A 16,769-nucleotide genomic window follows, 5' to 3' on the forward strand; every position below is an offset into this window, starting at 1 on the left:
GATTGACCGCGACCGTCGGTGTTATATTAACGATTCCCGGAGATACGTGTCTTCCGCCGCCGTGTGGATCATTATCATGTCTAAGAACAGCTGCTGGTGGAATTAATTTTCTCCATGCATCGAGTATTTTAGGAAAAAACTCATCAATGACATCATTGATAGATTTTCTTAACTCGGTTACACTATACCCGGGAAATTTATAATTTGGTACATCGGCTTCTGTTAATTTATATTTTTCTAACCATCTTTTTGCATCATATCCTTCAAATGATTCTAAACTAACCATCGCTTGAACTATTCGGTTATTAAAATATTCCATATCTGATATAAGCTGATTTAATATTTCCACACGCGTGATGATTTTTTCACGCGATGACGCTGATATGTCAAAAATATGTTCGTTAAAATATTGATTTAGTTGATCTAGTTGTTTTTTACATTCTTGATTGATTTCCTGAAAATATTTAATAATATCACTCCGATGAAGACTAAAACTATTTGCTTTTTCCCCGGAATTGTTAAAAGCCCATAACTCATCATAACTGAAAACGAAAAACCTGCTGAGCATCGATTTACCTTTTAAAATACGTAGTTCTTCCCCGTATGATGGATTAATTTCATGATATGATTGTCTATCCGTGACATAATCAGACTTTTTCGGTTCTGGTGGTATCGGTGTTATCGGTGGTGATATTTCAGGCCAACCTAGTACGGATCTTATCGTGGATTGATAAATATCAACGGCATAATCAGGCGAGTTTATTTCAATCGTCGAGGACAGGGTGGGTTCATGAACATTAATTGATATTTTTGATTCTTTTCCCGTTATTGATTTTATTCTACGCGCAAATTCCTCACTGATCTCTTCAATCTCGTAACTGCCGGTTGGTATTCCAACAACAACCCAGTCAGGTGTTTCATCGGGTTTGTTGTTAGCAAATACGAGCGAATTATTTGCTGGTGTACCGTTAAATGATTTTGATCTGATATTTGGCCAGCTGTAATATACTCGTAATTGTGCTAGTGCTATTTCTTTTACTGGAATTGCAGTGGGAAAATTAACACTAAATTCACGATTAATTGAACTTACCGAGATCATCGTTATCTTTGGCGGTGTTGTGTTGGTCACGATCTGCTGTAGTAATTCTGTCATTATTGATACTTGTATCTTTAATACCTTCGTCGTATATTTTGGTTATCATTGAAAATTCGAAATCAGATATAATTCCATCACTGAGACTCGCTGATAACAACGAGGATAATTTCGAGTATGCTACCGTCGCTGTATGTAATTTTATTTTGTAATCGGATAACTTTTCGTTCGTACAAGTACATATTTTTTTTGTGATGATATTAAGCACACCTGCAATAGTTGTTGCTGCTGAAATACAAATAGTTACAGCTACTGGTGCCATCGTTGTCAACGCTGATAATATGACACCGGTTCCAGCAACAACAGCGGATACTGAATAAACAATCACATCAACGATAACCAATCGTCGTCGATATTTTTTTACTTTTACTGTATATTGATCAACTTGATCTTTTAGCGCCGCCTGCCATTCACGTGCTTGATTGTACCTGTATTGTGCACCGTCCATATATATTTTTATGCAGTAACCAATTGAGGTGTTTCAGCTACAAATTCCAAACACCACCAGAAGGATGTTGCGGTTAATTTCTTATCATCTGCTTCCAGAATAAATATTTCTTCGGTTCCGCTATTTAATACAACAGATACAACCCCGGAAAACCTGTCGGTGGAATGACGCCATGGAATCGTTGTAAATATTTCAAATTTTGCAGCACTAAACACAGACAACCTGTACACGCCAGTGACTGTTGCGGTATATTTGATAGTATTATTTTGCTGCGACCATGTTGCAAATCCCGAAGATACCGTGCATACGATGTTTGTAATATGCCCGGGAGTTATTTCAGCTGGAATTTTAATCAAATTGGTTTTGCTGACAATCTCAGGAATTCCCGCTACGATGTCTTGCTGTTTTTGTTTGATCGTGTCTAGGTCAGTTTTGATATCAACGAGTTTCATGTCAATGGCGCGTGGAGTACCGAAGAATTTATCTATGGCATCATCGATTTTTTGAAAATTTCTTCGAAATCTTCCAAAAGCTCCTGCGTGAACGTCATATTCGGCCCGTAACGTGGATAATTTACCGTCTACGGTGCCATAGTTGACATCGACGTATTTTTTTGTTGCTGCGTCTTCGTCAGATGTTGGATCTCTTAAAACTACTATTTTGTTCCCGTTCATGCTAAGTTCACCCATCATTGTGTCACCGGTGTTTCTCACGCGATTAGCAACACTTTTTGCAATTTCATCTCTGATGGTTTTAAGTGACATACTTGAATCTCTGATTCTACCACCGTCAGTAAACACGGGAATATTATCCGTAACTGCACCAAGTACTCGCCGGACTATATCATTCCATTTGATATTGCTGGTTTTTAGTTTACCATATCGATCTTGAAAAATAACAACTTCATCTGGGTCAACTCCAGCCAGGTTCATGATATCAGCGAGGTCATCCTTAGTCACATACTTCGACAGATCAACGTCGCCGGACTTTTTCTTAACGCGTGAAGAAGATCTTCCGTAAATGTCAACCATTATATAAGATCCTTCGGATCTAAGATCTGTTTAAAACGCCTTACGCGCAACATATCGGTTGCTTGTATAATCGTGCACGACTTTATGTGGCGGCCTGGATGATTTTGATATAGCGTCGAGTACATTAATTACTTCACGGCCGCATATTGGCGGATCTGTCACTGTTTGTGTGGGTAGCGTTGAATACCAAACTTTGTAACCAGAGGTTTTTGCGTGGAGTGGTGCGACATACTTGATAAATTCAACAGGTGGAGCTAACCCGTACGAATCAAAATAAACAATTCCACGCGGGTCAACCGCGTATGATACCCAATGAGTACCGGGTCCGGAACGTTTGTCAAGATTAATAATACCTGTTTCTAGTTTGTTTGGTTGTTTCGGTAATTGATCTCGCATAAAAACACCTCTAAAGGCAGATATTTTTAATTTTTTAGCGGCATTAAGTAAATCAAAATTTGATGCTGGAACGTCTAACGAAATGATCCTGGAAGCCTTAGGCCTCTCCCCCAACGAGATCCTGGCAATCTTAAGCCGCGCCCCTTTTTTTGTATGCTTGCCCTGTTGCTTTCTTTAGTGCCATTTCAGCGGCTGTTCCAACAGCACCTAACGCGGCCGCTTTTGCTACGGCTGGAGCAGCTGCAGCTATTAATGCCGGAATGGCCGCAAGTAGTGGAAATATACCACCTGTTTTAACCATGTCTTTGATGGCGCTCGGGGAGAGATGGAATTGAACTCCAGTTTTTGATTCTAGGGCTTTATTGAAATGTTTAATCTGATTATTTGTCAACGATAATTTGTTTGGACCACCACTAATATGATCTCGTTTTAGTGATATTTTAGTTCCGCATTTGTTGGCGGTTTTTGATTGAAGCTTTTTTACCTGACCGGGGGTCAGAGTAACATTAACATGACTATACGACATTTTTATATAAATAATATTTTTCTAAATAACACGATTAAAGATTTTCCACCGGTGCATCAACGACCCTCATTCGACCACTGCCACCTTCAAGTAACATGGCTTTGTCGCTAAGTATGACCGCGATCGCTCTGTAGAAAGCACCAGCACCTGGTGGGTTAGTAACATGAGCTCGAAAGTGTATATCAACAACAGATTGTTTGGATAAATCAAGATGTTCTAGTGAAAAATAATAAATCGGATATAGACCTCTAAAATCTAGTTGTGATATTTGCAAACCGGTATCTATATTTTGATCACGTCCCATGAATGACATTAAACGATGATATGCGCGCGCTACATGATTTTGTGCATAATTTAGTTGTATATTTTCTGTTGGTTCTTGATGTCCATTTATCCGTAAGGAAACTTCATTAACTCCAAGGTTATCAAATATCATATGTGAATGTTCTTGATTATTTATCCGGTCAATATTTTGCAGTGCAATAAAAATATGTCGTGGTGCAGAAACACCCTGTTGTGATGCTATATGCCATGTAAATAAACCATTAATATTGCTTTGAGCAGCATCTGTGGTTACTGTTAACCATGATAGCAATGATTTACCGCCTTGATCCATAAAAGATAGTAATTTTTGTTCCTCAGTAATAGATGGAGTTATTACTGGCATCCACAATGAAAGTTTTGTTATATCTACTTTACCAGCATCAGCAACACCAGCACCTCGCCAGATTGCATCATTATCATCACCTTTTCTTACGAGCACAATTGTGTGTTTAGCTCCAAAGATGACTTTTCTAACATTTCTGCAAAATCCAAAGATGTGAGATAATGGAATTGCACACGAAAAATTTCTATCATTTCCCGACAGCGCCGCCCGGCGTGCTGCAAACCCTAAGTTGTAAGTCGGGGCAATATCTTTTATGATTTCAAATTCAGCAGCTGGTCTAGTTTCACGGTCTGGGTTGGCGGCTTCTGCCTGATTATCAACTGCAGTAGCCCTTGGCGTGTATAACTTGATATACTGATTATGGTTAGCGTTGTCGGTGATATCTTTAGCGAACATCATTGTTGGACCAGCTGATCTTGTAAAGTCGTCAGAATATCTCGCCAGACCAATTATTGTTGTAGCAACATCAACATCCTTCTGAATTGATTCAATATTTTTTCCATCAATCATGTATGTGGCGCTATCAAACAGTGCCATAATTCCGTTGTTGACAAAACCAACACGCAGATTGGCACCATATGCCGTATTATCCCCCTTTACAAGTATACCTTCTACTTCAATAAACGCTTCAGCGGGCAAGAAATATCTACTTGTATCATGAACCTGTAATTCGATTCTCCCCCGCTGATTTGGTAGTCTTGCGTCATAAGAATAAAATTGATAATCACGTACCGACTCGTACTTAAGTACAGGTGCCTCCATATCAAATACTGGGTCTGATTCGCGCCTGAACATTTTTATTATAGTTACCATTTTTCCAAATGATGATCATCGTCGACGAAGACCACTTCCTGCTATTAAATTTGCTGTTATATTTTTTTCTGCTTCTTCAGATATCGCCGCTAGTTTTTGATTTGCAGCTTGATTTATTATTTTACTAACATCTGCAGGCATCACCTCAGTACTTGCCAGTTTCACCGGTGGTTGTTGTTTTCGTCGCAATAATCGTGCTAGTCTTTCTTTGATCGCCGAGAACGCCTTACCAGCAACATTGACAATTGCACCAGGAGCTTTATCACGAACAATATCAATAGCCTTCATCGATAATTGTTTTGCAACAGGTGCTACTTTTGGAGCTATCCTCGTGAATAATCCCCGAATGACATCACCAAGTCCATTTCCGTAAATAACACTATAGATTGGTAATCGTGAGCTTACCGCTCTAACCTGTGTGGGTTTACGATGATTATCATGCACAATCATCTTATTTTATTTACCATTTATCTAACAACTAGTCATCAACGAGCTCATCAATAAGTTCTCGGTAAACGCCAATATCCATGATGCCACCTTGAAATAGTCGCCGACAAATATCAGCTGCTTCATTGGTTATTTCTGGTGAATTATTTCCGGCACGTTTTCCTCCTATGAGAACTTCTAACCGTGACACGTCATTGATGATATTATCAGGACATAAACCATGTCCTGTTTTAGGTTCATCTTGAGGTGTTTTAAATACTGGTGGTTGCATTACCGGAGTAAGTACTTCAGTGGTGACCGGGGGTGAGTCACCTTCTCGAAATCCATGTGGTGAATCTGTCGGTGTAAATGTTACATCCGGTGCAGAAATTTTATGTAAAGGTGAAGAAATTTTCTTCGAGGAGTATGATTTAAGTGACTCTTTAGCCTTTTTAATTTCCGACTTCAACCTTTGCTGCGGCGAAGAAGATTGCTGTTGTTCTATTTGTTGCAGAGGTGGAGGAAGCTGATACTGGGAGGACTCTCCTTGTCCTAGTTGTTCCCGTCTCCCTCTAAGTCTATTTACTTCTTCATTAAATCTTTTAAATTCTTGACCTCTAGCTTGTTTTTTATTGTAATATACGCGATATATCCATTTAATGAAATTATCATCACTTGTATTTTCATGAGAGGGTTTTAAAAAATTAGATTTATTAGATATATTATCTAATGTCATCTCAGGTAATTTCTCTCTTTCAATATTTCTAATTTCCTCAACAACTCCTTCGTTAAATCTTGCAATTAATTTTAAGCTCTCTCCTCCTGATTTGGATTTAGATGCAAGTTTTTCTCTCACATCGGCGACTTCAGTACGAAGTTCTCCAATACCTTTAAGTATTTCCTCACCAACAGGTGGAGGTTGAGCTGCAGCTATTTCCCTGGCTATGCCAGGTGGAAGGTCTCGTAAAATCTTCTTTGCCTGTTTAGTTCTTCTTGCTATTTTTTCAGTCTGCGCCGCAGTTTGTTTTGATACCGGAAGAAGATCTTCTTTGATGACAGTTGTAACTTGTTCAGTAGCTGCAGTGACGGGCTTAAACAGTTTTTTAGTGTCTTCTTCATACTCAACTTTTGATTTTTTCTGAATGAGTCTCTGACAGGAAGAAATTTTTTAATTGCTTCTAATCGTTCTCGAGCTGTTCTTGCAGTATGAGATTCTGGATGTATCATTTTATTATAACATAATAATTTAATTAATATCAGCAGAAGAGGAGCAGCAGAGAGGGTACCTACCAACGTTGGTCGTCAAAAAAATAAACAAGAAATAAATAAACACGTAGAGTACTTTATTTTTTCAGCTACTATTTCGAACTGAGGTTTCATTAGTACAATCGTCCATTACAGAAATAAAACATCTCAAGGAAAAGTTCATTTGTAAAAATCTTGACCTTTCTACGAGATGATTTTATTTGTTTGTTTTATTTGTTTTGTCGGAATTCTATGGTCTGTTCACCCTCTCTGCTGCTTCCTGTGATGTCTCGTGAGCTAGCGCATACACTCGTACCATCTCGTTCTGCTGACGAAAGTATGTCGAGGTACGATTCATAGGAGTGATCTCGAGGTTGCAAATATTATCAAATAATCTCATGCTTTTTTTTCAGAAGCTGAAGAGCAAGCCAGGCCTGGGTACTATCTTACAACTTAAAGTTCAGCCCGTCATCAAGGTGGAAGGCAATGAAAATGAGGAACGAGGCATTCTTTCCTGGTTTACTGAAAAATTCAAGTAACCAGGAGATCAGCTGTTCCAATATGAAGATCTTTATCGTCGTAACCGTTGTCATATTCCTGTTTTCATGTCTTTTACCATCCTCGTCATGATCATCGTTGCATTTATATTGTATTTTTGAAAATAAAATTATATTCCTCTTACAATGTTGTTTCACACCTCTTTAGGCTCTAACAAACAGTAACAAAGAAAGAGTGAAAACAACAAGCTTTGAAAAAGTTAACAAATAATTATTTCCATGGAAAAACAATGTAAAAATGTAAAACAAATAAGAACATACGGTGACCCAGTTCACAACAACATGGTTACCAAAAAGGTTTAGGCTGTACAACAGCGAGTTTTGTGCTGTTGCAATCAGTACAATATAATGTAAGCATGGGTTCACGGGTCATCGATCGAGAAAACCATTGCAAAGTTACCTATTTTTAGCACAGGAGAATGCAGAAGATTTAGCATACATTATTTTCCGGAACATGGTTATAGCAACCTTACATGGTCTTACATGATATTCTTATGTTACGACTTTAGGCCCTAATAAACAGTAACAAAGAAAGAGTGAAAACAACAAGCTTTGAAAAAGTTAACAAATAATTTATTTCCATGGAAAAACAATGTAAAAATGAAAAATAAATAAGAACATACGGTGACCCAGTTCACAACAACATAGTTACCAAAAAGGTTTAGGCTGCACAATAGCGAGTTTTGTGCTGTTGCAATCAGTACAATATAATGCAAACATGGGTTCACGGGTTTTTGCTGCTTTTCTTGATACAAAAAAAGGCATTTGATACCGTGTGGCACAAAGGACTGCTTTTTAAATTATTCATGTTGGGAATTACGGGTAAATACCTTCTGATATTTTTTAACATGTATACAAATTTACAGAGTAAAGTTCTTGTAAATGGGCAATTTTCAGATTGGTTCTCAATTGGCCAAGGAGTGAGACAAGGGGGTGTTTTGTCAACCTTGATGTACACAATATTTATAAATGACTTGCTGCTACAGTTAGAAAATAGTGGATTTGGAGCAAAGATTGGATCCTTAGCTGTGGGAAATCCAACCCTAGCTGATGATATTTCACTTTTGGCTATATATCCTAGCAATCTACAAAAGCTGTTAGATATAGCATACGACTACAGTAATAAGTGGCGATTCGAGCTTAGTGTCACAAAGTCATACATTATCATTTTCGGTCCCCAATACAAGAATTATATAAATATGAAATGGTATCTTGGCCCGTCATGTTTGCCGGTTACTGATTCGGCAACACACCTGGGTCACCGGATTAACTCAAAGTTGACGTCGCATGACACAATACTCGATGCATGCAAGAAAGGAAAAAAAGTCTTTTCACGGTCTGTTTGGTATTGGCATTAAACCGAATGGTTTAAATCCTTTGGTTGCTGCAAATGTAATTAAAAAGGTGATTTTCCCTTCAATGTTTTATGGAAGTGATGTAACATTTCAAAAAGTGACTTCGCTTTATTGGATAAAACTCTGAGGTATTTTTCCAAACATTTACAAGGTTTTCCAATACATACAAGATCAGACATCGCCCTGGGAATGCTAGGATGTACATCAGTGCAGTCCGAAATTGATAGAAGAAAATTGATGTTTTTACACAGATTGTGTTTGATGCCTAACAATGTACATACTAAATGTGTACGTTGCATTATTTCACTTCATTTTGAGTGGATGCATGTCAAGCTATGGGTTAATTTCGGATTTATATTATACCTCAAAGAAGTCTGACTTGCTTGGGTATCTAAATGATTATTTGCATCATTCTGAAATTCCAGATAAACATAATTGGAAAGAAATTGTAAGGTAAAAAATTGTTGGTCTTGAAAATAGCCTCTGGAGAGTTCGTATGTCTAATCAAGCAGATTTTGATAGATTCTCTTCGATACACGAATACTTACGACCTGCCTCAGTGTGGCAGTTGGCTAAAACCAGACAACACAAGGTATTTACATATGTAGCTAAACTATGGGCTGCTGTTCCTCAAACACAGCTTGATATGTGTATTAGATGTGGGAATGTTTATACTGACTCGATACTTCATTGTTGTGTTAGTTGTCCTTATATGTCAAATTTTAGAAACTCTTTCTGGGATTTCCTTACTGATAAATTTCCACTGAGCATGCACATTACATTATTTAATGCAGAAGATGAGCTGCTACTACAATATCTTTTAGGTAAAAGGTTACCATCAGGTGTAATCGACAAAGAAAACTCCAAGCTATTTGCCCTGTATGCAGCATACTTTGTCATGCAGTGTGCAGCTATCTTCCGCAAATAAGGCACTGAAACTTGCAACTTTGCAGTTGACGAACACTTTGTTGAATGATATAGTGTAAGAATTTGTATTCTATTTTTTTTTAATATAATACTTATTTATTGATTGTATTCAGATGATTTATTCTTATATCATGTAATCTTCCATGGAAGGAAATAAAGATGATGATGATGAAGTAACCAGATCAGCTGTTCCAATATGAACATCTTTATCGTCATGTTATATTCCTGTTTTCATGTCTTTTACCATCCTCGTCATGATCATCGTTGCATTTATATTGTATTTTTGGAAATAAAATTATATTCCTCTTACAATGTTGTTTCACACCTCTTCAATAACCTTTTTCCCTTCAAAATCCCTGTATATTCCTATTATTTACACTGATATCGATGATTTGCGACACGATCCCTAACCAGGTTAGTTTTCTTTCACATTTATTGGTACTACCAGTACTCATAATCTTCATCATGATCATCTCTTTTGATGCTGATTTCTATATTTATTCCATTCCTTCTCGGTATCAAACGAGAAAACCATTGCAAAGTTACCTATTTTTAGCACAGGAGAATGCAGAAGATTTAGCATACATTATTTTCCGGAACATGGTTATAGCAACCTTACATGGTCTTACATGATATTCTTATGTTACGACTTTAGGCTCTAATAAACAGTAACAAAGAAAGAGTGAAAACAACAAGCTTTGAAAAAGTTAACAAATAATTTATTTCCATGGAAAAACAATGTAAAAATGAAAAACAAATAAGAACATACGGTTTTGAAGAATGAAATCCAAAAATAATCCACTAAATAAAAACTGTTTAAAGCTTGTTTTAATGAACTATATGAGAATCTGTATTATTAATGTAATGCATTGTGTGTGATAGGATAAAATTGAAAACATCATCTACATCTTGCCTGTTGTATATACCAGACAATACCTTTTTGGGATAAATTATAATTTTGTGTACAAGTACATTTAGTAATAATGAGGGACACAAAGTCTGCCTAAAACCTCTAAATTATATTACATTCTCAAAAGAGAAGGAATAAAGATTCAGGAAGGTGCCCACAAAAAACAAAAACACAAATTACTATTAATTATACCGATTTTAAATAACCACCTTATTTGTGGACACTTTATTAATTTGAAAGTAAGAGAGACAATTTGGTGCCAATCATCATCTTCTATTTGTCCAAATTCTCTGTGCACCTTGCCTTTTGAGGTAGGAATTTCCCATGACCAGATTCCCTATGCCACTTGCCTCTTGAGACACAAATTTCCCATGACCAAATTCTCTGTGCCACTTGCCCCTTGAGGTAGGAATTTCCCATGTTTGATCAGTTTCTTGTAAACACTTTTGCAACCATTTTTGTCCGCTACAACATAAAGTATTTTAGAGCTGATGCAATTTTTTTCTATCTGTCTTATTCCAGCTTCTGTCTGATATTTGGTGTTTTTTTCTTTTTTCTTATTAAATTTCGGTATATTAGATTATTTCTTTGAATTTAAAAAGCTAAAACTGATTCACACTAAATCACTGCCCACTAAAATTTACTTCTTCTAATTCCATTTTCAAAACAATTCTAAAAAAAACAGATTTACCACTTATGTGAACATTGTGATTGTGTCATATGGGTCTATCTAAAACTCAACATGTGTATCAACTGATACAGTATTTCAAAATCAATCCATGCACTAAAAAATCTCCAAAAAGCATTAGTAACATAAGTTTTTCATCAGGTAGTCTACCCTCAAAAAGTGGAAATTAGTGATATTTTGACAAGATGCCTCTAAGATATGATTAGTTGTAATTCGTCTAATCCACACTAATGCAAATACCTCTATCACTTTCAAACCTCCCAAATCGTAATCATTCACAATACATTTTATTCTAATTTTATCAACTGAATCATTCCACATGAATTTATCAAATATATTATTAATTTCAATTAGAATTTTTTCATAATTGTCATCCATACAAATGTTTCGAGTGCTCTTTTTAACCACTGGTTTAATATGATTTTTATTTCTTTAATTTTATTTTCATAATTTATTTGTACCTTTTTTCAAGCTTAGTTGAAAACTTTACACCTATTAATGAAAAATCACTGTCTCCCATATTCATTTGATAAGTCTGACAAAATCAATCCTCACTTCCAGCTTTGCCACGAAATCATATTGTGTTGTCAATATTGGCCCCAAGTCCAGAAAATTCAGATTAACAAAATAAGAGATCAAACACAGACTTCAGTGATGTACTATGCCCATCCAGAGTGAAAGAAAAAGTATAATCTGCTATTGAGAAATCAAATATTCTCTATTATTAATTTATATTCTTTTAATATTTGGACTTCCTTGTACCATGTGTGCCAGTATCTCTGCACAGACGATAAATATATATGGAAATAAGAGGTCTCCTTGACAACAGCCTCTTTATATGTAAAAACAAGAAGAGATGTAGCAGTTTACTGTAACACATGATTTGGTGTTGTAATAGTAATAAGTGTATATCCAGTTTATAATAGAATCTCCAAAATTGAAGAATTGATGAGACATTCTTGATGTAGAACCAAGCAAGAGAATCAAAGGCATTTTCAAAGTCAATTAATAATAATAAACCCCTATTTTGGGGTAGGGTGGGGTGGTGTTTCAGTGTTAAACCTTAAATAATAACAGGTTCTGATGTTTTTCCCAATGTATCTGCCTTTAATAAAAACCAGTCTGATCATCATTTATAAGATGAAGTAAGATGGTTTCACTATATACAAGCAGTAGCTATTTTATATGAAACATTCAGGAATGTTATTGGTCTCCATTTCATATGATACTGCTCTGGTTTGTCATCTTTCAGTATACAAGCAATTATTCCCAATTTTTGTGTTGATTATAGTTCCCCTATACTGTAACCATAGTTTATGGATCTGACAAGGAAATGACAAAAGTCTTTCCCAAAGAACTTAAAAAACTCAGTAGTAAAACCATCTGAACCTGGATTTTTATTGTCAGCTATTTGTTTCAAGCATCTTAAGGTTACATCACAATATAAAAGTCTTTCTAATAATAGTTTCTCTAAGTTTTGGAATATTCACATTCACATTATTAAAATGTCCATTCAAATTGATGGTGTCTACTTTCATGTATTTTTAACAATGCTCAAAATAGTTCAGTGTCCTTTTGAGTCTGTGATCCATTGTCCCTAATTAACATAAGCATCATTTTACTAACATAATCTCTTTTCTCAAGGGTGCAGAAATACTTCGTAACATTTCTCCTTCACCAACTCATTTTGTTAAATAATGAATCATAACCCCTTTCATTTTTTTTTTCCTGTATTCCATCAACTCTTCATTTTTCCTGCTCAGTTCAAGCACATTTTCTAAAGTTTCAGTCTTTTCTAATTCCTTTTTCTTCTTTCTAATAACCGTGCTTCTTGTTTAAAGTTCTTCTTTTTAGTTTATGTAGCTAAAGAATACTTTTATCCCCTATTTCAAATAATGTTTAAAAAATACTGATCATTTACCACAAGTGGTATTTGACAAAGTCAAATCTTGAGTGGGTTTCCCGCATTCTGTTCTACAACATCGTATACAGTCTGTTCTACATAATGTACAGTCTGTTCTACATCACATACAGTGTGTTCTAAATCATGTACAGTCTGTTCTACATCATGTACAGTCTGTTCTACAACATCATGTACACTCTGTCCTACAAAATCATGTACAGTCTGTTATATAACATGTACAGTCTGTTCCACATCATGTACAGTCTGTTCTACATCATGTACAGTATGTTCTACATTATGTAAAGTCTGTTCTACAACATCATGCACAGTCTGTCCTACAACATCATGTACAGTCTGTTCTACAACATGTAGGGGGCCCCGAGTGGCTGAGTGGTCTAAAGCGCTCACCATTCCGGGTCACTGCCATCTCACCTCTGTCTGCGTGGGTTCGAGTCCAAGGATCTGCTAGCGTGGGTATGTGGGAAAGCCTGTCAGTAGCTTCTCGTGGGTCGGTGGTTCTTCCTCCACCAGTTATACTGGATGCCATGTATAGCCTATCTTGTGCTGAAAAATGGTGTTAAACCCTAGAACAACAAGAACTACAACATGTATAGTCTGTTCTACATCATGTACAGTCTGTTCTACAACATGTACAGTCTGTTCTACAACATGTATAGTATGTTCTACGTTATGTACAGTATGTTCTACAACATCATGTATAGTCTGTCCTACGACATCACGTACAGTCTGTTCTACAACATGTACAGTCTGTTCTACATCATGTACAGTCTGTTCCATGACACCATGTACAGTATGTCCTACAACATCATGTAGTCTGTTCTACAACATATACAGTCTGTTCTACATCACATACAGTCTGTTCTACATCATATACAGTCTGTCCTACATCATGTACAGCCTTTTCTACAACATCATGTACAGTCTGTTCTACATCATTTCCAGTTTGTTCTATGACATCATGTACAGTTTTTTCTACAACATCATGTGCAGTCTGTTCTACAACATGATGTACAGTCTGTTCTACAACATCATGTACAGTCTGCTTAACTATTAAATAGTATATAGTCTGCATTTGTCATTAAGGAATTATTAAACATAAAAAATTACCCTCTGAATAATTTTGGAATTCAAATTTAAAAATCACAACAGAGTGATATGTTCTGTACCTGGGTCTGATCACAACTTCCATAACATCCATCTAAAGATGTTCTGATATCAAAAAAGAAAATCTAACCTTGCTTGGTTTAAATGGTTTGTTATTCTCCAAGTATACTTGTGGGTGTACATGTTTAATTTCCTACAAATATCAATCAAATTCATGACAGAGACCAAGGACTTTTTCCTTGCCATGGTATTATTGATAGTCAAATTATTTTAATGACACAGACCAAGGACTTTTTCCTTGCCATGGTATTACTGATAGTCAAATTATTTTAATGACACAGACCAAGGACTTTTTCCTTGCCATGGTATTACTGATATTCAAATAATTTTAAGTGTCTGTTAATAGTGCTCATGGTCAGATTAAAATCACTGGCTAAAATTATACTTTCATTATATTTATGAGGTATACCTTGCTATCTCTCCAAGGAAGACCGGTGTATTTTTTTGTTTGGGCATTATATATTTATTAATTTGGACCCAATATAAATTTTTCAAGATTCTTAACAAAATGTGTACCCTGTGAAAAATATGTGGAAAATGTTTTTGCTTTCCAAACACTGAAAACATTTTATATCTTCTTAGGGTCACCTGGTCCCTGACACTTTATTGTACAGATCTGAATGCCTTCCATTTTGCAACTGCAAGAAAATTTTGATTGTGGATGTATCAGCCCTAATTGTGCAGAGATTCTGTCAAACAAGATGTGGGCAAGATGTAGATCAGTACTACTGTAGATAACTGTGTAATTTCAAAAGTGACCATGTACACAAAGCAGAAAGCCAATATCAAAGAAGAAGCTAACAGGCATGCCCATCTATCCAGTTTACATTTACTCAATATCTTCTGCCTAAAATATGAAAATTAAAGCAATTAAAAGTTAAATCACGCTGGCCTATCATTAATGTCCAGTATTTCTGAATGGCAGTCAGTCATGTAAAGCAAAGTTAACAAAATCTGTATGACATGAAGGACCTAACTCCTTGTAGCTCCTACGCATAAGTACATTCCAATGTAGGATATTTAACAAAGTTGAATATTTAAACTGGTATTTTAATAAAGTATATTATTTACAGAGTACATACATATATATTACTAATATGCAAACCTAGAACCATATAAGCAGAATCATCAACAGGCCAAACAAGCATAGGTACACTATGCTTCTGGCTATTGCAGCACATTATGATGAATGCTATAGTTGTATGGAGCTACATGTTCAAGCAAACAATTCAATGAACAATGCTCAAAAACAACTAATTTATTTATTACAATTGACATTCACAGGAACGACAAAAAAGCCCACTGAATTAGTATACACATTACTGAGTATTTATACATTATTTTGTGATAGAAAAGACCCCTGCCCAAAACCACTCAAAACCTGCCCAGACTACCCAAAACCTGCCCAAATCCACTACAAACATGATGTAAATTAAAATTAAATGAAGCATACTCAAAACCACAAGAAGACATTGGAAACAGTATTATTTTGTAGAAACAGATGACAAAATAGGCTGCATTTATTTTTTATATTGGAGGCACACACTGAAATAATGGAGACAAATGTTACTATATTCATTGCTAATGCTGGTTATCAAGTCAAAAGAGACCCAGTCAATATGTTCCAAGTAAAAACAGCCACATTGTGAAGTAAATAATGGACCATACATACAAACGAGGAATGACAACAATAATATACACACCACACTATTAATGTTCTTGTTCTTATTAGCAATTGATTGTCGCTACGGGCTATACCGATATGTTGTATGTCTTCGTTGCATTTTATTTAAATTCCCGTTTTTAGAATCAGCTGAAGTAAATAATTGCCTATTAGTGCCATAACTGAAAAGCGAGAGTAACACAACATTATCAAACAACGAACAACTGAAAGTACCACATAGTTTCTTTATAATCAATTTCAGATTACTATCAAATATGGCATGTTTTGCCACTAACTAAAAATTTATAAATATGTACAAAGATTATTGTTCAAGCAATTTTAAAACATGAAAAAAAGTGTATCAACATTAAACTAATGAAGTTCAACTCAATTACATTTTGCATAATTTAAAGCAAAGCATTAATACAATCAACATAATACAAGTAATGTTTGCAACCAGTGTTGCAGGTAACTAAAAGTTCCAAATATTGTATAAAGATCATTACACATAAACATTGCCAAGAATTTTACATAAAAACAGTTCAAAAACTGGAACAATCATGAATCAAAATGATTAGCAATCCATCAACATTACACAAGTGTATTTCTAGTTCAATTTGCACAGCCTAGGCTTTGAGCAATTTTGGGTGGTTTTGGACAGGATTTGGGTGGATCTTGTTGCCTTCCAATTGACACATAAAAAAAACCCCATTTCAAATATGATTTTTTCTGACTTTGTTATTATCCAAATTAATTTATCCACCAATTCGTGGTCTATTAATGGGGGTATATGTATAAACCTAGTCTTTCAGTTTGGTGGATTTATTCATCAATCTTATATTAAAACATAAATACACCTTCCTAATAGGACTTTTA

At 35.6% G+C, this 16,769-nt stretch overlaps 1 protein-coding gene across 4 annotated transcripts in view; it reads left to right on the top strand.

Moving 5' to 3' along the window:
• LOC149772507 (uncharacterized) overlaps window positions 1–9,843 on the top strand; it is a 64,756-nt gene extending 54,913 nt beyond the window's left edge. For 2 of the 4 annotated variants that reach the window (XM_089947738.1, XM_089947739.1), the window contains exon 19: window positions 7,119–9,842. In XM_089947738.1, the coding sequence (XP_089803864.1) occupies window positions 7,119–7,244 (126 nt within the window). In that variant the 3' untranslated portion in view covers window positions 7,245–9,842. Of the gene's footprint in view, window positions 1–7,118 lie in introns of all 4 variants that reach the window. The other 2 variants (XM_089947737.1, XM_089947740.1) reach the window with 2 other exon arrangements.
• Window positions 9,844–16,769: the final 6,926 nt, after the last annotated feature.

Source organism: Sinohyriopsis cumingii, unplaced genomic scaffold, assembly GCF_028554795.1.
Source record: "Sinohyriopsis cumingii isolate HCF-2022 unplaced genomic scaffold, ASM2855479v2 utg001437l, whole genome shotgun sequence".
Taxonomy (NCBI): Eukaryota; Metazoa; Mollusca; class Bivalvia; order Unionida; family Unionidae; genus Sinohyriopsis; species Sinohyriopsis cumingii.